Source organism: Rana temporaria, chromosome 12 (assembly GCF_905171775.1).
Source record: "Rana temporaria chromosome 12, aRanTem1.1, whole genome shotgun sequence".
NCBI lineage: Eukaryota > Metazoa > Chordata > Amphibia > Anura > Ranidae > Rana > Rana temporaria.
The window spans coordinates 28,274,819-28,299,440 of record NC_053500.1 but is presented as its reverse complement, the minus strand read 5'-3'; the positions used below and the strand labels follow the sequence as shown (position 1 = coordinate 28,299,440).

Below are 24,622 nucleotides of genomic sequence, written 5' to 3'. Positions count from 1 at the left end.
GGGGTGCGTTTTCTGGCTCCTAACTTTTTTAGCTGGCTCCTAGATTCCAAGCAAATTTTCAAACCCTGCTGTAAGGTAGTAGTGGACATCTGCCCTCTGCTATGCTACAAGACTTCTTTATAGGGTCTACTCACCCTATTTTCCTAAGCGGTACCTGTGTCCACTGTCATATATATTTTCTATATGTTGGTCAGTGCGGAGTTTCTCTGGGGTGACACCGATTCACTTTTATTTTTATTTTTTTCTTGTCTTTTCTGTAACCTCTTACAGTGGTGCTTTAGAGTTGAACTGTTTCATGTGTAAAACTTTTGAAAAATCAATAAAAATATGGAACAAAATAAAAATTTGTACTGGACACACAACCAAAAACCTATAATACAACACAACTTTGTCCTTAGATTGACCAGGCACATTTTACAGCTATAACATATCAGTTGTTCATTGCATAAACATAATACCTTCCTTGTGATCTCCAGATGCCTGGATTATAGTTTGTTTTCATAGTAATGAATGAATACATCATGTCACACCTATGCTCTGTATATTGAATAGGGAGTAAATCCTCTTAAATTCTAGGCCCACATATTCTTCATGAATATTAAAAGAATAGATCTGCAATGTGCTCAGAGACCTACTGGTCACCCTTGCACGCTTATTTCATTGGCATCTAAACATCTAGTGATATTTGTGAACTAGTAATTATAAAATACAACTATTGGCTATCTTTTCTTTCTAAAGATTTTTTCAGCATTTTTTTTTTTACATTTATTATTATTATTATTATTATTATTAGTGTTAATGTGTTTTTATAATCTGATTTAAAGAGTAGTCTCTAAAAATGGAGAAAATTAAGACATAAGTGAAAAATACTGAAGTTTTCTCTTTGATCTAAAAGAGATTTTTTTGCCAACAGTGGTCACGTAATTGAGATATTGCATGAAATGCCTTTATTGGTTACATGCTCTCAGCTGGCGTGGCTGGCAGAATGACATTGTCAACCGTTTTCTCTGTGTAAACTTTAAGGGCCAGATTCTCGTAGTTTGGCGTAACTTTGTGCGGGTGTAACGTAACCTATTTACGTTACGCCTCCGCAACTTAGCCGGGCAAGTGCTGTATTCTCAAAGCACTTGCTCCGTAAGTTGCGGTAGCGTATCGTAAATAGGCCAGCTTAAGCCCGCCTAATTCAAATTTGGAACAGGGGGGCGTGTTTTATGTAAATGTTCTGTGACCCGACGTGATTGACGTTTTTCACGAACGGCGCATGCGCCGTCTGTGGAAATCTCCCAGTGTGCATTGCTCCTAATACGCCGCAAGGACGTATTGGTTTTGACGTGAACGTAAATTACGACCAGCCCCATTCACGGACGAGTTACGCAAACAACGTAAAATGTTCACATTTTGTCGCGGGAACGACGGCCATACTTAACATTGGTACGCCGCACTTACGGCACCATATAGCAGGGGTAACTTTACACCGGGAAAAGCCTAAGGTAAACGGCGTATCTGTACTGCGTCGGCCGGGCGTACGTTTGTGAATTTGCGTATCTAGCTGATTTACATATTTCGACGGGTAAATCAGCGTACACGCCCCTAGCGGCCAGCGTAAATATGCAGTTACGATCCGACGGCATAAGAGACTTACGCCTAATAGAAATCTATGCGTAACTGATTCTAAGAATCGGGCACATAGATACAACCGGCCAGACTCAGAGATACGACGGCGTATCTGGAGATACGCCGTCGTATCTCTTTTGAGAATCTGGCCCTAATTCTCTCCTTTTAGTAGAGATCTCATGATGAAATGTCGGCATTCGGTCAAGATACTGGCATTAGTGGTGAGAATTCCTGTCCTGAACTATTTTGCACTTTTTTTTAGTTTTCCTTGCATTACCATTTTTTTCTACTAAGCTTGTAGTCAGGCTATAGATCTTCTATAACATTTTATTATTTGACTTCATAACATTACAGCATTAGCTTACAACATTTGAATGGAAACTACAATAAGGATCACAGGCCCCCAGGTCTCCCAGCATAACCCCCCATTTTTCAAGACCATAGCTATTTTTATATTTGGGGCCTGTGCTTGAAAACGTATTCCACAGTAAAATCATTGTGTCTTTTTTTTGTGCACAGCCACGTCTCCTGTTCAGATTACTATTGCTGAGTAGTTCATAGTGATAATAAGTTGGCTTCTATGGTCCTTTAGTTGGATTATGATCAACTCCAAGTGTAGCAGCAGATTATTTAATCTTATCCCCCTAGTGGTGACATTCTTACACCACCAGCTTCTAGATACTGTACTTGTAGGCATGCATTAGACTGAAAAAAAACAAGGCAATCTATTTTTTAAATATTTTATTTAAACAAACTTTATGCTTATAGTATAATATTTTTATATCACTGTAATGTATTAAAATACTATAGCTTATTTGATACACAGTTAGCTTTGGCAGAAGATAAATAATGCCTCGAAGCAAAAGGATGATGACGTTGAACAGGAAACTTTGTTATAACTGTTCAGGAGCTAATTCCTTTATCTATCTTCAGCAGGAAAATTACAGCTGGAATGTGGCTAGTTGCTTTCAGCAAGAGACACTTGATGGCACCTCAACTAGTTGAAGTTCTTAGTGGTATAATAAGAACATGGCTGGTTTGTAAGCAAAGCAGGGTTAAAGGCTCAGTACAACTAGTTCAGTTTATGGAAAATGCTGGATAGCGAAACCACCAGATGATGTTTATTTTCATTTTTTTTATGTCTTGGGGGCCCCTGGTAGCAGGATTTGTGCACTAGAGTTCCCAGGATGGTACACCTGCTGCTGCATATAGGAGAGCGTCTCACCCCTACTGTTGAATTTTCTAATGTTAGATTATATGGTGTGTAACTGGAGGAGTTTGAACACCTCAAAGGTTTTTAGGGACACACAGACATCCAAAATGAATGGGAGCAGTGCCACAAACTATATCATGTTGAGCTTGGTATCTGAATACCCAAGATACAAGAAGTCAGTTGGAAAATTTGGTCCATCAGACTATACTTATGACTGCAGCATAATTTTTAAATGGATTGCCCCTTTAAAATAAACTACTGTTGCAACCAAACCAATTCATATTAGCCCTAGAAGAATTACCGCTGAAACCTCCCCTCTTTGTATAAGTTAGCCCAAAAGCCAAAATGTATTGAATGGTGTGCAGTAGAAATATACAGTGATAACTCGGTTCACGAACGCTTCTGTTCACGAACGACTCGGTTCGCAAAAAGAAGAGTTCACAAAAATTTGATTTGGTTCACGAACACGAGCCGCAGCCATCTTCTCTGCGCTGAAATGTTCATATTGAGAGGAGCAGTGAACCAGTGCATCAGATAGGGGTTTCTGTCCTTTGACTACCATGAGGGTGGGCTCACTTGATTGGGAATCATGTAAAAACAGTTCATATGAATCCTACAACTTTATCATGCCCTCAGATGATCTTGTCCTGGATGCACAGTGCTGTTTTCTGGCCCCTAGATTCGTTATTTAAATTGGGGGTTGGAATTGTTTCAAACAAGAATTAAAGAGAAGCTATAGTTTTTTTTCTTCTTCTTGGATGTACAGTACACATGAAATAGGTCAGCCTAATGTAAAAGACCGTATGTAATATATGTTTAAAATCCTTTTTTGTACATACATTTCATAATTTTATTGTGTGTGTATATATAAACAAAAATAACAAAGTTCAGAACAGGTTAACCTGATTTACATTGTACCCTATGGGGAAATTTGCCTGGGTTCAGGTTCAGGCACTAATTCGGCCCACGACCAGTGTTATTTCACGAATTACGTTTTTGAACCTTGGTATCACTGTAGCTTACAAAAACCAAAGGGAATAGACAAAGTAAAAATGTTACACATTAAAACTCATGTATATATGTGCATCATTCAGCACTATGGTGAGTGGCTATGTGTGTCACAGCACTGGGCATCAAGTTAATTGGGTTATACCCAGAATACCGGGAAACTTTTTTCAAAAAAGGAAACTGCATCAATGTAAGATCTAGAAAATAAAAGCAAATAAAGTAGCTTATACAGATATACACATCCCCTGTACAACGTGCAGCTCTGGTCACTGGCATATCTAAAGCTGTGAATTATAATAGATGTCAACAGTTACCTTTTCTGCAGAGGCCAGATCCACGTACAGCGGGCGCAACTTAAATATTCCGATTTAAGTTACACCGCCGCAAAATTTCTACCTAAGTGCCCGATCCACAAAGCACTTACCTAGAAATTTGCAGCGGTGTAACTTAAATCCGTCCGGCGCAAGGCTGGCCCAATCTAATGGGGCGAGTCCCATTTAAATTAGGCGAGCTCCTGCGCCGGACGTACTGCGCATGCACCCGACGCTATTTTCCCGACGTGCTTTGCGTTACGTTACGTTGTGCCGAGTTTTGTGAATCGCGATGGGTAAAAAAGAGATGCGGCGGGAAAAAAAAAATTTGACAGCGACGCGGGAAAGAGGGATATACTTTTACATGGTGTACTAAGTTTACACTTTGTAAAAGCAGCCCTAATTTTGCGACGGCAAACTAACACTTACGGAAACTTAACGAAGGGAAAAACCTTTGTGGATCTCCGTAAGTGCTAATTTGCATACCCGACGCGGAATTTCGACGAGAACTCCCCCCAGCGGCGGCCGCGGTACTGCATCCTAAGATCCGACAGTGTAAAACTATTACACCTGCCGGATCTTAGGAATATCTATGCGTAACTGATTCTATGAATCAGCCGCATAGATAGAAACAGGGATACGACGGCGTATCAGCAGATACGGCTGCGTATCCCTTTTGTGGATCTGGCCCTAAGTTTCTTATTGATGTGCCAGGTGTAGGTTAGCTAATTTATACATATATGTAAACAAAAATTACCTTAAACATTAAATAAGTTATCTCCGTAATAGCCTAGATAGAACCTATGCACAGTTATGCCTCTATCACATAAGCGCCCAGAGGCGATTAAGTTCGCATGTGTTGCGCTATTCATTCATTCATTCACACAGGCTAGTCTGTTCTTGAAAGTAACATTATCTCTTAAGAGACCCTGTTATTCTCTAAACTAATCCTATCTGATGTTCTCTGCAATAGAAAAGGTATTATACTCATCTGTCTGGCAGCCTCTGTTACCTACCTTTCTCTCTTCCAGCACTGCAACCTCCATAGGACTATTCAGCATTCAGCACTTTTAGGTGTGTTGGATGCCAATGTCCCCCCCCACTGCGTTTTGTAGTTTCATCCTCCAACCCCAAGCCACTGCTGTGTCCTGTTGTGATATAAGTGTTGAAAGATGGAACCACAACAAGAGAGGACACAGTCATCTGACACTCCTGGATATGTTGGTTTATGGTTTGCTTCTTCACTTTTTGATTTAAATACGGCTAAACAGAAGGGCTAAAATAGTTACTAGAGAATGCAGCTTCAGGATCATTCTAGTGCTCATCACTAGACCACAATCAGGATTTGGTCACGTGGTCTCTGCCAAAGGGGAGAATCTGAGTTTAGATTGGATGATCTTTCACTTAAGCGAAGATTATATGACTGAAAACCCAGCCTTTTCCTTCATGTGAGCTGCACTGGAGAAAACTTGTAGCGGCATTTTCTCCAGGACTGTATTGCAGTCATTCTGTTTTTAATTCTCCCAGCAAGTGTGTTCACGTAGAGAATAATCGTTTAGGTATAATTCCTCTTTAAATGCATTTGCAATATATTTTTGATACTGGAATGCAAGAGCTGCATTACCCCCCCCCCCTCCCCCTCATTGTTCATTGTAGGCTCTCTGTGTAGACAGGAAGTTTCAACAAAGCACCATCTTCCTGATGCGCTGCATCTTCTCTGCATAGTGCATGGCAGTGAATTGGCATACATGCCAATGCATGTAACCTAATAAAGGGTTAATAATATATAAAAATACACAAATAAGACCAATGACAAAAGCAAATGGGGGTCTTAACTGCGGATCTACAATTAAAAAATAATAGGATAATACTGGAATAATAATCTATAAAAAGTGAAAAAAAAACACACTTGTGCATCAATTCCTTAGACCGCTCTTTAAGCCATCTCACAGGCCTCCTGGCACAATATACTTAATATTAAACCACCCAGGTTTATCCAAAGTAAATTTAAAACTGCAGGAAGTTCACCTTGACCCTGACAATTTACAGATTCTGTCCTTTATGTGTTTCATTTCCAGTGAAAACGCAGATCTCACAGTCAGGGTTTGAAAGTTAACGCATGTAGGTTAGCACTATATAATGCTGAAGTCAAAGAGACTGTAAGTCCAGTGGTTGCTAGAGTGGAGACTTTGTATTTCTAGCTCTGGATGACCCTACTCCAGACATGGGTGTTCTCCTTCCATTGTTTTAGAGGCAAGCACTCGCACTGTCTGGATGTCCTCATAGGTTGGTGATTGGTATGCCTCCAGTCCCTGTTTTAAAGACATTAAAACAAATTAATTTTATCTTCAACACAGACTATAATAATAAAAAACACAACTCTGACTTCACTGAAGTCAGACTTGAAGGATCCTGATTGGTGATTACAAGTACTGCTCTTACAGTAGCACTTAGCTCTGTGTGCTATTTCATTTAATAACCCGATTGAATGTTGGATTTCTGTGAGCTTTTTATAGACCATTACAGAAAGCAGGCTTACTGACAGTTTACCTATGGCAATATATTAAAGTTAGATTCAAATAGAAGCTTTTTTTTGCTAGTTTCAAAACTGCAAATCTCTTTAACCTTCTTCAATAAAGAGTTTGACAATATCATCTTGCCCATTCAGGGAAAAAAATGGCAGTGTTTGTACAAAGGGGTCTCTCCTTGCTCACTGATACCAACTAAAATCACCAGTGTCAGATAATTTTGTACATTGGACGGAAGAGCGACATCATGCCCTCTGTTATGGGACAGTGCTCGGATTTAGAGATTGGCTGATAGACCTGAGCTTTGTCACATGCTCCCCCAAACCTGGAAGCACCTGGTACTGCAACAGGAGTTGGTGGGAAGTAGAGTTGGGCGAACGGTTTGGCCCAAGCATAAGTTCAGGCCAAACGTTGTCTGTTCACCCTGTTTAGGGAACACCCGAATTTGCAGGGTGTTCGCCCTGCCAAACGCCCTACAATGCACTGCGCGCTACACAGTGCATTCTGCGCCCTGAAAGCTTTGTAAAAGCTGATTGTTAAGGAGGGGGGCCGGGAGGCCAGCCACGGCATCCTTAACAACCAATTAGTCATCAGCTGTCAATAGGCTTTCCTCTCCGACAGCTAAATAAAAAAAAATTGCAGTAAAAAAGAAAATGGTATGGGCCCCCCAGTTCATACCAGACCCTTCGGATAAGGGGTGGGGTAACCTGGTGGTTCTGCCCCCTTGTTACGTCACCGACCAAGCATGCACCGGTCCGTGACGTAACAAGGGGGCAGTGCCACCAGGTGACGTTGCCAGGTCACCCCGCCCCTCACCCATATGTAGCGCCTGTGTACTTTCGTACAGGTGCTATATTCAAATTTAGTGGGAGAATGAGAGAGTTATGTTACTCTCATTCTTTGATTTGACAAATTTGGCTGTCGCCAAATCTGGATGGTCCTGTGGGTCAGTCTGTGCCCCAGAGATGCAGTCTCATCTCTGAGCGGCAGGTGGCACCAGAGGGGTCCAGGCGGAGCCGCTTCGTCCCAGCAGCCAATTGGAGGAGTTTTCCCTCACGGGGCATGCTGGGGAGGGGTATTTCTGTGGCGGAGGCCGTTCGGGGTTCTTTGCGGCTTCCTGGTTCCAGGTGTGGCACCCACCTTTAGGGTGTGTTCACATCACGGGCCCCACCACTATGGCCTACCTGGCCGGGGTCACATGCTACGCAGAGTTCCTGACTCTGGGCTCTCATAGCCCGGAGCAACCGATGCTGCAAAAGGGGGCCCCAGTGACTTACTGGGTCCCCCCTTCTAGGGGAGATCCCAAGCTGGGTGCTGTTCGGTGGGGGATCGGTCTGAGGAGAACCCGGAGGCAGGTGATCCAACAAGGCTTGAACGAACCATCGGGGATATGGGTGACCGGACAGTGACAGGTCACATTTAAACTGTCAGTCGGAAACCCCAAGAGACATACTGGGAGGATTCGCTCTATCATTCACAATTTCAGCACTAGACCTGTGGCAGAGGTCTCACCTAACATCTCAACTTAATTGGAGCCAAGTCGGTGGCAGAGACTTGTTCCTCCCAGAGATTCTAAGTGGCGCTCTGGCTGCCAGGCCTGTGAAAGAGGTCTGTCCAGGGTCACTTTTACCCACTCCGGCTGGAGTGGCGATGAGACAAAAAAAAAACATTGCTAAAGGGCAGGACTGCCTTTACTATCCATAGCCTGATACTGTGAAGTTGCTCTTCCTTCACCAACCTATCCCGTCTACCTCAAGTTTACATGTTGGTCGTGTTTGACCAGGAAAATAAAGCATTTGAAAACGTCAACCAACGGTCCTGGACATTCTATTATTGCTCTCAGCACTACCATCACCCCTAGACACAGTATAGAGGTAACTTAAAAACGCTGATCCCAAGGAGCTGCGGTGGCTCAACGCGATTGGCACTGCGCTGTCAAGCCATTCACCTCCGCAGCTAGAGGTTCGGATCCTGGTCTCGGCTACATGTGAATTGAGTTTGGTGGTCTCAGCCCGGCTCCAGGTGGGTGTGCTATGCGAGGTAAGCCTGCGCTTAGTACACCCACCCCCCCCCCCCCCCCCACAAAAACCACCACACTTACACGCACTCGAAATTGGGTTAACAGACCACGCGGTCTCTAAAAAAGAGAGGCGAAGGACTAACGGAGCTGGTTGAGCGGGCTAGATCCTCTCACTCCCTTATAGGGAGTCCCTCTGCCCCGTTGGGCTTCAAAGCGGAGCAGGTAGGGCGGGCTGTGTGGGAGGACCCCCTCACACACCCGCCATTGCCACCCGGGGCATGGAGAAAGGTGGCAGATTGCCTCTGGGGGAGGCCTGCCTACTCCCAACTCCTGCAGTCCGGCTCCTCTCTCGAGTACACGCAAAAAATACACTTAAAAAAAAAAAAAAACGCCTGATCCCAAATCTAATCACACGGCTTCTCCGGGGGGTAGCGCTACACATATAAGAACTGTCAAACGGCAGAGCCTGCAGAAGGCGGAAGAATTTATTTTTTCCGGGTGCGGTGTGATTGACAATGGATTTACATCAGGGGACACAGTTTTTTTTATTTTTTAATAAAGGAATTGCCAAAAACTGTCTCTGTGTTCTTTTTAATTGCTTTTTTTACACATTTTAGGTGAATGGGTACATCATACTCATTCACATGGGGCCTCCTTATTAAAGAGGGCTTCCAGAATCCGATAAGTCCCCTGCCTGCATACCCCCACAACCACCAGCCAGGGTTGTGGGGACAAGGTGCTTTAGGATGGGAGGGCAGAGCCCCCCTGCCCCAAAGCACCCACCCCCTCATGTTGAGGGCATGTGACTAGTATGGTTCAGGAGGGGGGCGTTCGCTCGTCCCCCCCCCTTTCCTAACCAGGATTTTGAGGGGGACCTCACACCATTTTTTTGTATTTTGGCATGGGGACTGGGGTGGACCCTACACCATTTTTTTTTTTTTTAATAGCCGGGTGCCAGCAATTATAACTGCAAGTCAATTTAAATGCGATTTGACTCATGTGGGGTTCGCCGTTCAGGTTAGAACTTTTCCCCTGTTCGTGAGTTCTGCTGCAAATCGAACAGGGCGGTGTTCGGCCAATCTCTTTTGGGAATGGGTGGGGCTTTGCAAGGACACTGTTTCTTTGCTCTAAATGTCCAAGGTGACCGCGTTTCTTTGAGTATTAAACGTCAGAAGCCAATAAGAATCTATTTTGTAATTATCTTAATAAGAGAAAATATTTATTGAATAAGGCTGTTTGTCTTCAAAGGCCAACACTCATCATGACTGATGCTTGAATTTTCAATGAAAACAGTGTATTTAATCTTCAGCTGATTTCTTTTAATTTGTTAGTTTCTTCATTTTAAATTAAACTACCCAGATGCCTTGTAAAAACATGTACAAATGGAATGGGTCATCCATTTGGTAACACAGCTAGGCAGCCCAGTCTGCAGTTCTGACAAATCCCTAAAAGCTGTGCATATGGCATCAGTATCATTGCTTACTATGCAACAACTGCATTTTGAACAAAGAACAGCAGGGGGCACCAGTACTCTGTACTGAAACACGCGGTCATTTGATTTTGAAATAACTGGTAGTGTTAGACGAGTGTATGTTTTATACCTGTATGATGTACAGGTAGGCAGAGAACAGCAGAGGTGGACACTTTCCCAATGGACCACATGGGTCACTGGGACTGTTGTGGAGGGCCAAACCAATAGGCTGAATTTTTAACTTAACATACGTTTAACCTTCATAAAAACAGTACTGAAAATGTGTATGTATTGTATGTTCAAGACCAGCAGTAAATGTTATGAAGAAAAAAACGAGTGCCGCCGTGTTTTTTCTACATTGCAAGCCACAGAGTGAGATTCAAATTCCTTAAGGAAGCTGCAGTCACAATACAGTGAGCCAGGCTTCTTTTCAAGACTTTTTATAAACATATTTATTGAAATTATCCTCTGGTATTTTTTAGAGCCCCATTTCGCCACCCCGCCCACGCTATACTCTTTACCACTTTTTTGCAATAAATGTTATGAACCTATATCATTAAATTTTACAATGTATACCCTTGGGGTGGAGAGCAGCTGCAGTATTTGTAGCTGCTGACTTAAAATTTTTTTTCCCTCAGGCGGAACTCCATTTTAAATCCCCTTTCTTTCTCATTCTGATGCTCGGTATGAACTTCAGCAAGTCGTTTTCACCACGTCTAGATGCCTAAATGCATTAAGTTGCTGTCATGTGATTGGCCGATTAGCAATTTGCGTTACCAAGCAATTGAACAGGTGTACCTAATAAAGTGCCCAGTGAGTGTATATTATACGCCTCCATTGTAGACCTACAGTAGGTATTTTATTATTATTATTTTACTATAAGGACACTTATCTGTCCAGGGAGCCCGCAATGTCCTCGCCCAAAGCCGACCCGTCCCATGGCTCCGGGTGCAAGCACGACATCCTTACTAAGTGAAACAGTGAAGCCTACTTTCCTACTGCGCATGCTCGATCCGAATGGTCCCTGCTGCCTTCTGGGACCCGTGTATCTCCCAGAAGACAGTGGGGGGAAGGAGGTGGGGCCAGACATTGTGTAGTTCGCCGCAACGATCTATGCCCTGAGTGGGAGCAGATACCTGGGGTTGACAGGTATCTGCTCCCCCCCCCCCCCCAAAGGTGCCAAATGTGGCTCTGGGGGGGGATCCAATCAGCGGAATTTCTGAGTGAAACTCTGCTTTAAGTGACTTTGAACATGGCATAGTTGTTGGTGCCAGACAGGCTGGTCTGAGTAGTTAAAAAAATACTGATCTACTGGGATTTTCACGCACAACCATCTCTAGGGTTCACAGAGAATGGTCCTAAAAAGAGAAAATATCCAGCGAGTGGCAGTTGTGTGGAGGAAAATGCCTTGTTGATGTCAGTGGAAAATGGGCAGACTAGTTCAAGGTGATAGAAAGGCAACAGTAAGTCAAATAGCCACTTGTTACAACCAAAGTATGCAAAATACCATCTCTGAACAGGAAACTGAGGCTACAATTCACACAGGTTCATCAAAATTGGACAATAGAAGATTGGAAAAACGTTGCCTGGTCTGATGAGTCTCGATTTCAGCTGCTACATTCAGATGGTAGGGTCAGAATTTGGAGTAAACAACATGAAAGTATGGATCCATCCGGCCTTCTATCAACGGTTCAGGCTGGTGGTGGTGTAATGGCGTGGGGGGATATTTTCTTGGCACACTTTGGCCCCTTAGTATCAATTGAGCATTTGTTTAAACACCACAGCCTACCTGAGTATTGTTGCTGACCATGTCCATCCCTTTATGACTACAGTGTCCCCATCTTCTGATGGCTCCTTCCAGCAAGATAATGCACCATGTCACAAAGCTCCAATCATCTCACCACTTGTTTCTGACAATGAGGTCACTGTACTCCAATGGCCTCCACAGTCACCAGATCTCAATCCAAAAGAGCACCTTTGCAATGTGGTGGAACGAGATATTCCCATCATGCCAACAAATCTGCATCAAGTGGGTGATGCTATCATGTCAATATGGACCAAAATCTCTGAGGAATATTTCCAATACCTAGTTAAATCTATGCCACAAAAAATTAAGGCAGTTCTGAAGGCAAAAGGGGGTCCAACTTGGTACTAGCAAGGTGTACCTAATTGGTGAGTGTACATCCTCCATATTGATTTAGTTATAGCTAGTATTTCAACTATACAGTATTAGCATTGTTTTTAAAAAAAAAAAAAATTTACTTCATGACTAAACAAACGATCTCCACTGTGTCAGCCCGGGACTGAGCAGAGGTAGATATGAATGAAAAATCATGCTAGCTCCTCGTGTTTGTGTCAACAGGATGCCTATAGGTATTTAATCTCCAGGTCAAATAAGTAAGCACTTTTCCTACTGAGGGGCCTAAATTTAGCTGTGACGTTTGAATTGATGTGGATGCTTGAAATTTTCCTTTTTCAAAACTCCCTGCTTGGAAGGTGAAGCTTCCTTTTGAATCCTTTTGAATCTCCTTCCCATGCGGTCTCCTCACAGCACTCCAAAGAGTACAGGGGGGAATGTTACTGGAGATAGTCAATATCAGGCCAGTAGGAATCCTTTGTGCTACAATATCTCTAATTATTATCTATAAAAATGTCCAGCAGTGTTAGTAAATATTCATACCTCGTATGTATGATCTTCAATCTTCAGAGTGCGCTTTTTCTTCTGCAATAAAGAATAACAATTATTACATTAAATAATCTCTGCAACAAAGACTAAGAATGTAAAACTGATAAGTGATAGAAGCAAGAAAATACAGCCATGTTAATCCAAAGCAGTGGCAGCTGGTGGTCAAAACTTTGGGGGGGAGACAAGCAGACCTTGCTCCCTCACTCGCACCTCCCCCCTTGGCCCCTGATCGATCAAAACGGAGCGATCCACTGGCACTACACAACCCCTCTGCTGCAATCCTTTTGACCAAGTGCCATCCCCTTTTCCCTGCACGATCAATGGCCATACCTTACTGCGATTGAGGGGAGGAGGACAATGTGGCGATGCTCTGCTGCATCTGGGGGGGGGAGGGAGGAGAGACTCCTGCTCCCGGGCCGTTGCTTCTCCTCTCGACCGAACAAGGGGCGGGTCCTGAGACCCTAAGACTCCCGGGTCTCAGGAGCCGCTTCCTGATTGGCCGGGAGGAGCAGAAGAAAGACATTTGCGAATATTAATTTGCTAATGTCACACAAGTCGGTGGGCTTGGGGCGCAGAGCTACTGATTGACAGGCAGCACCTCTCTGCTCAGGGAGCTGTGAGAACTGAGCCATTGGCGATGTCCAATCGCTTGATTCTCAGTGCAGAGACGCCGGGGGACCAATGCTGCATCCACCTAGGTAAGTATAATGGGGGTGAAAAAAAACATACTTCTCCTTTAAAGCAGAGCTAAACCCTTTTAACTGTTTCCCAAAACAGTTACATTTAAGACATACCATGAATATGATAACTATCACAGTTGCCTGTGCTCTCAACCAAACAATCTAGCCATCAGAATTTATTTTACATTTTTTTGCTTTAAGAACATTAATTTTTCATTGGTTTTCGTTACCATTTATTCCAAAATCAAATGTTTAAAGAAAATTACATTTGGAAGTACTTTCGAATAACATTTGTCAAGTCATTGAATTAACTTAGAGTTTTCAACAATAACGTTTGTACAATCGTTCTAAAATCTACTATTTTGTTGCCAGCTTTAGACCCCTTTCACACTGAGGCGCTTTTCAGGCGCTTTAACGCTAAAAATAGCGCCTGCAAACTGCCCTGAAAGACCCGCTGCTGTCTCTCCAATGTGAAAGCCCAGAGGGCTTTCACACTGGAGCGGTGCGATGGCAGGACGGTAAAAAAAGTCCTGCTAGCAGCATCTTTGGAGCGGTGAAGGAGCAGTGTGAATGGGCAGGAGCACCTTTTTTCAGCCGCTAGCCCCGCTAGTGGCCGAATAGCACCGCTAAATTGATGGTAGATCACCGCTTAAAATAGCGACGCTTTACCGCCGACCCACCCACCGCCCCAGTGTGAAAGGGGCCTACGTTTTCTTAAAAGCAGGACAATGGGAAGGTAGGAATTCTACACACAAAGACTGGAAGTAGATGTGTGGTTTCCCTTTAACACCTTCCTGCCCAGCCGTGGCTTTCCCATCCTGACTGGACATCGTATGACATCCTCTCAGAAAGTGGAGTGATGTGTCACCGGCTGTATCCATGGAACACAACGATGACTAATCGGTTGTACTTGACTCACTGCGGTTACCATGTGACCGCCGCGTACAATTGTGTTGCTAGTTGTGATTGGCCAATTTGATCACATGGTACAGACAGAGCCAATCACAGCCCATCTGTACTATGTTATTAGCTTTAATCAGTCATAGCTAATCGCAACAAAACAAACAATCAGTTTCATTCAGTAGAATGCTTGTTTATAGCAATGTATTTCACTGCTATAAGCAAACATAATATGTAAAAAATAATTAAAAAACCCGATCACTTCCCCAGAGTAGTACAATGTTACTACTATGGTAACTTTACATTGCTCTGATCACAGTGGCCCAGATTCAAGAAGCTATTGCGCCCGCGCAACCATAGGATGCGCGGCGCAATAGCTGTTTTGCTCCCGCGTAGCGAATGCCCCTGATTCAGGAACATCGCTACGCGGACTGCAGCCTAGGATATGACAGGCATAAGCCTCCTTATGCCTTCATATCTCAGGCTGCATTCTTGCGTTGGCCGCTAGGGGGCGTGGCCATTGTGATCGGCGTATAGTATGCAAATTGCATACTACCACCGATTCACAAAAGTTGCGCGGGCCCTGCGCACGCAAGGTACGGAGTTTCCGTACGGCGACTTTAGCGTAAGGCTGCCCCTTCTCATAGTAGGGGCAGCCAATGCTAAAGTATAGCCGCCCTTCCCGCTCGTGAAATTTAAATTTCACGTCGTTTACGTAAGTGATTCGTGAATGGCGCTGGACGCCATTCACGTTCACTTAGAAGCAAATGACGTCCTTGCGACGTCATTTGCCGCAATGCACGTCGGGAAAGTTTCCCGACGGAGCATGCGCTGTTCGCTCGACGCGGGAGGCGCCTAATTTAAATGATTCCCGCCCCGGCGGGATCATTTACATTAGGCGCCCTTACGCAGGGCTAATTAGCATAGCGCCCAGCGCAATTTACGGAGCTACTGCTCGTGAATCGCGGGCAAATCCAAATATTTGCGTGGGCGCAGAGCAAAATCTTTGCCCTTTGCCCACGCAAATATTGCGCGGCTCTACCTGAATCCATCTGAAGTGCTTTTGTGTTAGATCCCACCGACGGTTAAAGGAAGCGAATTCTGGCTCCAAACTGGACTCCATCACATATCCTGTCTCGCTCTGGATTACAACTTTAAGAAACCTGCCATGCCTCTTACTAAATACCTTAGACTGTCTACTTTCCAAAAAGGGGTTATTTGGGGGGTATTTCTACTGTCCTGGCATTTTAGGGCCTTAAGAAATGTCGGTATATCAGGATTGATACATTTTCAGAGATATAGATCATAGTTTGTGGATAATATATGCTGATTTGGGTTATTTTCACCAAAGAAATGTAGCAGAATACACTTTGGACTAAATTCTATGAAGAACCATTATTTACTTGGAACATTTTATAATACAAACAAAGAAAAACGATTTTTTACATTTGGTTTTTTTTTTCAGTCTTTTTTCTATTTTTTAGCTAGAAATAAAAAACCCAGTGGTGATTAATCACCTCAATACCGGGCACTTTCACCCCATTCCTGCCCAGACCATTTTTCAGCTTTCAGCGGTGTCGCACTTTGACAATTGTGCGGTCATGCAACACTGTACCCATATGAAAAGTTTATAATTTTCTTCACACAAATACAGCTTTTTTTTTGTTGCATTTAATCACTGCTGGGGTTTTTTATTATTTAAAAAAAAAAAAAAAAATTTCTTCGTTTTTGTCAGTAAATTTTGTAAATAAGTAATTTTTCTCCTTCGCTGATGTGCACTGATGGGCACTGATTATTTGGCACTTATGGTCACTGATGAGGATGCCGCTCTGATGGGTGGCACTGGTGGGCACAGATAGGTGACAATGATGGGCGGCATCGATGGGTGGCACTGATGGTCGGCATTGATGGCAGGACTGATGAGCAGGCACTGACTGGCGTCACTAATGGGCACTGATTGATGGCAGTGATTGAGCACTGCTGGCACCTGTACTGTTACATAGTTAGGTTGAAAAAAGACACAAGTTCATACAGTTCAACCATAAAAATAAAATAAAGTTTCAATCCCATTATACCCAAATCCTATACCCACAGTTGATCCAGAGGAAGGCAAAAAAAAACCAGCAGAGCATGATCCAATTTGCTACAGCAGGGGAAAAAATTCCTTCCTGATTGCCCCGAGAGGCAATCGGATTTTCCCTGGATGAACTTTACCTATAAATGTATAGTACACAGTTATATTATGTACATCTAGGTAGGTATCCAGACCTTTCTTAAAGCAATCTACTGAGCTGGCCATAACTACCTCTTGAGGGATTTTATTCCACATTTTCACAGCTCTTACTGTGAAAAAACCTTTTCGTATTTGGAAATCTCTTTTCCTCTAGACTTAAAGAGTGCCCCCGTGTCCTCTGTGTTGACCGTAAAGTGAATAACTCAACACCAAGTTCACTATATGGACCCCTTATATATTTGTACATGTGGATCATATCCCCCTTATTCTGCTTTTTCTCAAGAGTGAATAAACTCAGTTCCTCAATCTTTCCTCATAGCTGAGCTCCTCCATGCCTCTTATCAGTTTGGTTGCCCTTCTCTGCACTTTCTCAGTTTCCGATTACTTTTTGGAAACTGGTGCCCAAAACTGAACTGCATATTCTGAACTGAACTGCATATTCCAGATGAGGTCTTAATGATCAGTGCCTGATTACCTGTCCTGGTTTCCCCTGCGAGGAGACTGCTGCTGATGGCTCATCTCGCTACACACTTTGTCAGAGTGTGAGGCGATGAGAGCCGATTACCGGCTCTTCCGCATTTACATGTGACCGGCTGTGATTGGACACAGCCGATCATATGGTTAAAGAGCCCCGTCACTGGCTCCTTACAGAGATCGGGGTCGTGCCATTTCCTAGGAACGTATATCCTAGGAGAACGCCCGTTCTGAAACAAGGTCATATGACGTCCACCCAGAACGCCCTGTACATCTACCCAGCCATGGGTCGCGGGCGCGCGCCCGCGACCCGGTCCAAAGCTCCAGGACCGTGGGACCCAATCGCCGCTGGGGTCCCACGATCGGTCCCCGGAGCTGAAGAACGGGGAGAGCCGCGTGTAAACGCGGCTTCCCCGTGCTTCACTATGGCGGCTGCATCGATCGTGTCATCCCCTTTATAGGGAGACACAATTGATGACGTCACTCCTACAGCCACACTCCCCTACAGTTGTAAACACACACTAGGTGAAACATAACTCCTTCAGCGCCCCCTGTGGTTAACTCCCAAACTGCAACTGTCATTTCCACAATAAACAATGCATTTCAAATGCATTTTTTGCTGTAAAAATGACAATGGTCCCAAAAATGTGTCAAAATTGTTCGAAGTGTCCGCCATAATGTCGCAGTCACGAAAAAAATCGATGATCGCCGCCATTAGTAGTAAAAAATGTTTTTTTATAAAAATGCAATAAAACTATCCCCTATTTTGTAAACGCTATAAATTTTGCGCAAACCAACCGATAAACGCTTATTTCGATTTTTTTTTACCAAAAATATGTAGAAGAATACGTATCGGCCTAAACTAAGGAAAAAAAATTTTTTTTTTATATATATTTTTGGGGGATATTTATTATAGCAAAAAGTAAAAAATATTGCATTTTTTTCAAAATTGTCGCTCTATTTTTGTTTATAGCGCAAAAAATAAAAACCGCAGAGGTGATCAAATACCACCAAAAGAAAGCTCTATTTGTGGGAAAAAAAGGACGCCAATTTTGTTTGGGAGCCACGTCGCACGACCACGCAATTTTCAGTTAAAGCGACGCAGTGCCAAATCGCAAAAAGGGGCCTGGTCCTTTACCTGCATTTTGGTCCGGGGCTTAAGTGGTTAATATAGGCTAGTACAAAACATACTTTTGACACACGAAGAACCTTTAGTATTCTCTGCTGCATGCGCTATTATCTGGAGCATACACTTACCATTTCCATAAGAAGTAATACTGGCACAGTTGTGAAAAGCACAATAAGAATAGTTTGAATCATTATGATTGCATCTTTCATTCTATTTCTTGACTCTGATGTAGCTTGGTTCCCAGAACCTGAAAAATTTGAAAAAGGTGTGTTCATGTCTGTCGGTTATATGACAGTATCGGTTTTAGTGCTACCATGCTAAATTTAGAGGGAGACTTACAAAGGGTAAAGCAACTCTCTTTTACACCATTATGGTGCCAAGTTTGCATTCGCAAGAAAATGTACTATCACATCTGTACACCTTCTTCTTATACGTATATAACAGACAACATATAAATCCTTGGTACAAGTTCAAACGCTTCTACAAGTTGCTCAACAAAATGCTTTAATGGTTGGTTGGGTACCCAGTAGAGAGATTTGCCTTGCTTCCTTTTCCAAATAAAGACCTGAGTGAAGTTTTAAACTATATCCACCATATTAAGATCTTAAAGGGGTTTTCCACCTTTTTTTTAAGTTTATTAAAAGTCAGTAGCTACAAAAAGTGTAGCTGCTGGCTTTTAATAAACAGACACTTACCTGCTCCACGGTTCCAGCGACGCGCCGGCCGGGGGTTCCGCTCCTTGCCCCCCCTCGCCGGCCGGCGTCTTCATTCTTAGTGTGGGCACCCGGCAGTGACAGCTTTCGGCTTCACGGCCGGGCACCCACTGCGCATGCGCGAGCGACAGTGCGCGAGCGGCGCCGCGCCGTCCTATTGGACAGGCGCTCGCCTACAGGGAGGGGCTGTGAAAAGGCGATTAAGCTAATCGCCTTTCCAGCCCCTCGGCGGAAGGAGGAAGTGGGACAGGAAGTCCCCTTCTCCTGAAGCCCCCACTCCCCCCCCAAAAAAATTACATGCCAAATGTGGCATGTAAGGGGGCGAGGAGTGGGTTAAGCGGAAGTTCCATTTTTAGGTGGAACTCCGCTCGGTGTCTCGATTGGCACCTTTCGGGGGGAGGGGGGACAGGATACCTGTCTTTGACAGGTATCCTTTCCCACTTCCGGGGGTCCAGGCCACGGCCTGTGACGTCACCGCGGGGCTCCCTCCTCCTCCCCCGGCCGCCGGGCCAGTAGAAGAGAGGAGCGGGCCTCGCGCATGCGCATTAGGGTTCCCGGCGTGAAGCCGAAAGGCTACACTGCCGGGTACCCTTACCCGCAATGGCGGCACCTGACAGCTGATGGAAACATCAGCTGTGGGTGCCAACATCGCTGGGCTCCAGGACAGGTAAGTGTCCATTTATTAAGAGCCAGCAGCTGCAGTATGTGTAGCTTCTGGTTTAAAAAAAAACGTTTTTGGCAAAACACAGCTTAAAAAAAAAGTCTGATATACTCTGCCTGCACTTGTCTACTTAATTGTTTCCTTTTTTTCTGTAAAGTGTATGTCAGGGCAAAATAAACAAAAACATATTCACTAAATCTCTGTAATACACAAATTTCCCCCATGTTTAATGCCTGTAAAGCACTGCAAGTACAGAAAAATACCCTTTTGTCTGCCAGAAATCCAGTGAGCTCCTAACTTCCTGCTGGAGCTGACAACACAATGCCCCTGTAGCACTGATATCCCAAGCAGTGTTGTTATCCTTGCCCAGTTCTCTGTTGTTGATCCACAAGACACTTAGCATTATTTGCATTTCTTTAACATAAGGGGGAGGGGGGTATTTTGTAGTCAAGCAGATGAGAACTTTCACTGCAGCACTGGATTTCTGTCTGAATCAATAGATAATGTTAGATCATTTTCTATACCTACAGCATTTTTATACTTTAAAGTAAAACATAGATTTCCAATGTATGGTACACATAATACTGGTAATACACAATTGATGTGCAGTGTTGTAGACATGACAGTGTAGGAGGTGATGGTCTTAGTCACTCTGATATGAGTCAGCTTTGGAGGGAGCATCGGTCATGTGAATGGAACCTGTCAAGATAAAAGTATGAGAGCTACCATTGCTGACTTGTTTGTAAGCTCCAAGGCTGTCATCCTGATCTTCACCACACTGCTTAGATCAGGGTTTCTCAACTAGGGTTCCTTCAGAGGTTGCTAGGGGTTCCATGATCAATAAGCAATTTCTGCCTCTCAAATAAGTTCCCACTGACACCAATGATCTTTTTAGCTATATGTAAGGGGGCAATTCTTCTAAATTACCACAAATGTATGGAGCATTCCTCCCACTGATCATCCTATAAATGTATCTCAAGTTGTAGATATAGTCATTTTTAGCAGGGGTTCCCTGAGACTGGAAAGTTATTTCAAGGGTTCCTCTTGTTGAAAAGGTTGAGAGAGACTGGCTTAGATGGTCACTGGCCTAGACAGCTAGGTGCATATCATGTGCTGGGATCCCAAATATCCATGTGCTTGCTCCTATCACCAAGTAATGAAATAGAAGGGTGGAACGTGCACCTTAAAAATAAATCTACAATGGCAAATGTCCAAGAATACCTATTGGGATGGGTACCTTTTAAATGGGCAGTTAAAAACACGCATGCTCAGAAGCAAGTTATGAGAAGAGAAATTTGCATATTCAGCCCAAAGGGTGGCACTATTCGAATTTCCACTTTGTAGTGCCGTCGTACGTGTTGTATGTATTTCGTTGTTTCCTTGTCTCTTTACCAACAAATCAACTTTACCATACTTTTTAAAAGACAATTTAGGAGAAATAATGGTTCAGAGGGCACTTGGAGAACACAAGGATTATTACAGTGGTACACTGGCTGAAGCTAGAGGGAATGGCGTAACACTAATCCTAACATCATATGCACATAGATCTGCTTTGGTGTGCAGGTGAAAGGTTTGCTTTGACATCTGCAGCCCTCTGCCTTTTGCTTTTTTCCATTCTGTGTTTATAAAAGTTTATACAACATATGTTCCTTTCCACAGACCTCTGCAGATAAAATTTAAATGCAGCAACAGAATATTTTTGGCTCGGTATGACTGCTATGAAAAACAGGAAACGGGCCTGATGTCACTCCGGTATGATCTTTCAGCAGACTTTCTCTGTTTGTAACACAACTTCTTTGCTGATACAGTAGCTTGTAAATGTATATTAATACATCTAACAAGGGTCAAGAAAAAACTGTTGAAGAATTTGCACAATTCTAAAGAAACCTTGCTTTGTTTGAAACTCTCAATCCTAAAATTATTAGTAGGTCAATTTATAGGGTTACTGTATGTAGTATTAGGTTTGGGTTTTCATATGTATTCAAAACATGAAAAAAGATGCATTGCCTCCAGCAGCCAATCTGATGCCAGCTACCAATTTTTTTTTCTTGTTATGAAAATGTAATGTCATAACATCATGTCTTCTGTAATGCTGTCTCGCAACCTTGACAGATTACTTTTTTGAAACCCAATCCCAGGTCAGTGAGACACGATATGCACTGTTACATAAGAACCACCTTCGCCTTGTCACATAGGGCAGATAAAATGCTCCAAAAACAAAAATTTTTGCATATTGGTTTTAATGTATCAAATTTCAACATTCCCAGGAAAAGGCTAATCGGGCATCGTAAATGAAGATAACGCCCCATAAAACATAACTAAGTGGGTCCTTTACCCTTCTCTCCCATAGACACCCACCACCCCTTTTCTTTTCTTTCATGACATCTTACCCCCTAATACAGTGCTTCTCCAACTGTGTGTTGTGGCACACTACTGTGCCACGTGAGATTTGCAGGTGTGCCGTGGGAGTTTTGAAAAATATTTCGAATTGCTTGCATTTTGAAACTTTGAATATATCAGAAGATTAAATAGTAAATCAATGTCGCAAAAGTTAAAAAAGTAACATATATAAAAACGCAATCTCGGTCAGTTTGTCAGCCATTGGTTCCTTTCGTAACGCAAGACTTGTGCGAGATCTCGGGAGAACTTGACTACCCTAATTATATTATAATAATAGAGATCGTTCCATTCCAACTTTGATGCTTATAAGTAAAGTTTGTTCATTGTTTAGCAATGGATAAACACTTAAAGGGGTTGTAAAGGTACAATTTTTTTTCCTAAATACTGTAGCTTCCTTTACCTTAGTGCAGTCCTCCTTCACTTACCTCATCCTTCCATTTTGCTTTTAAATGTCCTTATTTCTTCTGAGAAATCCTCACTTCCTGTTCTTCTGTCTGTAACTCCACACAGTAATGCAAGGCTTTCTCCCTGGTGTGGAGTTTCGTGCTCGCCTCCTCCCTTGGACTACAGGAGATTTAGGACGCTCTCTACGTGGCAGATAGAGAAAGGAGCTGTGTGTTAGTGGGCGTCCTGACTCTCCAGTAGTCCAAACGAGGGGCGAGCATGACACTCCACACCAGAGAGAAAGCCTCTCATTACTCTGTGGAGTTACAGACAGGCCTTTTTTTCAAAAATTACAAACATTCTATCCTCAGACCCCTAAACCTGCAGTTTATTTAAACAAAGGCCAAAACCCCTTATAAAGTATGATCTGCTCAGGGGAAAATGCTCCTTATTGTTCACCAAAAACAATCAGATAACACCCTCCACCAACATTCAGCAGTACCTTTCTTATTAAGAAATAAGAGCCAGTTCCATTTTATGCATGTAGAAATGCTTCCATTTTATGCATGTAGTCTTTTTTGAGAACAAATCTGCTGAGGCTTGGGAACTATTTTCTGTAGAATGCTATCCACATTTTGTAGCTCTTGCTGTTAAACTTTTCTGTAGCTTAAAGAGCCCCCCGCTTGTCTTTGTAATGCCATTCAAGAGAACAGCTTTGTACCAAGTACAGTGGAACCTCGGATTGCGAGTAACGCAGTTAATGAGCGTTTCATCAATACAAACAATAAAAAAAAAATCCTGACTCAGTTTGCGAGTGTTTGTCTTGCACCATTTAAAGCCTATTAAAGCCTCTATGGTGTGCAGTACCGCATTTGGCAGAGGTGCGGGGGCACCGGTGACACTCGCAGCTGTTCGTAAAAAACTCAGAATCACTTGGAAATGCTCTGATTATTTCGAGTCTCTACGACACCCCCCCTCCCCCCACCTCTGGCATGCAATAGAAGTCAATGTGGAACAAATTTTGTTTAATTTCCATTGATTTCTGTGGAGAAACTCGCTTTGATATGCGAGTGCTTTGGATTAACAAGCATTCTCCTGGAACAAAATATGTTTGTAATCTAAGATTCCACTGTATACTATAGGGACCATTTATGTAATTATACAAGTTATTGTCTCCCTTAACCACTTAAGGACCGCCTCCCGCACATTTACGTCGACAGAATGGCACGGCTGGGCACATGCACGTACAGGTACGTCCTGTGCTAGTGCCCAGCCGTTGGTCGCGGGTGCGTGCCCGCGACCCAGTCCGAAGCTCCGGGACCCGTGGACCCGATCGCTGCTGAAGTCCCGCGATCGATCACCGGAGCTGAAGAACGGGGACAGCTGTGTGTAAACACAGCTTCCCCGTTCTTCACTGTGGCGGCGTCATCGATCGTGTGATCCCTTTTATAGGGATACACAATCGATGACGTCACATCTACAGCCACACCCCCCTACAGTTAGAAACACATATTAGGTCATAAATAACCCCATCAGCGCCCCCTTGTGGTTAACTCCCAAACTGCAATTGTAATTTTCACAATAAACAATGCATTTTAAATGCATTTTTTGCTGTGAAAATGACAATGGTCCCAAAAAATGTGTAAAAATTGTCCGAAGTGTCCGCCATAATGTCGCAGTCATGAAAAAAATCGCTGATCGCCGCCATTAGTAGTAAAAAAATAATAACTAATACAAATGCAATAAAACTATCCCCTATTTTGTAAACGCTATAAATTTTGCGCAAACCAACCGATAAACGCTTATTGCGTTTTTTTTTTACCAAAATTAGGTAGAAGAATACGTATCGGCCTAAACTGAGGAAAAAAATAGTTTTTTTATATATTTTTTGGGGGATATTTATTATAGCAAAAAGTAAAAAAATATTGCATTTTTTTCAAAACTGTCGCTCTATTTTTGTTTATAGCGCAAAAAAAAAAAACCGCAGAGGTGATCAAATACCACCAAAAGAAAGCTCTATTTGTGGGGAAAAAAGGACGCCAATTTTGTTTGGAAGCCACGTCGCAACGACCGCGCAATTGTCTGTTAAAGCGACGCAGTGCCGAATCGCAAAACCTGGGCCGGGTCCTTTAGCTGCATAAAGGTCCGGGTCTTAAGTGGTTAAAGTGGAACTGAAAGCAAATTTTTTTATTATTTT

General features: G+C 43.2%; 1 protein-coding gene across 1 annotated transcript in view; it reads right to left on the bottom strand.

The window, feature by feature from the left end:
* Positions 1-5,032: 5,032 nt before the first annotated feature.
* The window catches only part of CD79B (CD79b molecule), a 56,257-nt gene continuing 36,667 nt past the window's right edge, over positions 5,033-24,622 (bottom strand). The window contains exons 5-7 of the mRNA XM_040330379.1: positions 18,396-18,514; positions 12,846-12,887; positions 5,033-6,458 (exon numbers count right to left, since the gene is read on the bottom strand). Of these exons, the coding sequence (XP_040186313.1) occupies positions 6,360-6,458; positions 12,846-12,887; positions 18,396-18,514 (260 nt within the window). The 3' untranslated portion in view covers positions 5,033-6,359. The remainder of the gene's footprint in view (positions 6,459-12,845; positions 12,888-18,395; positions 18,515-24,622) is intronic.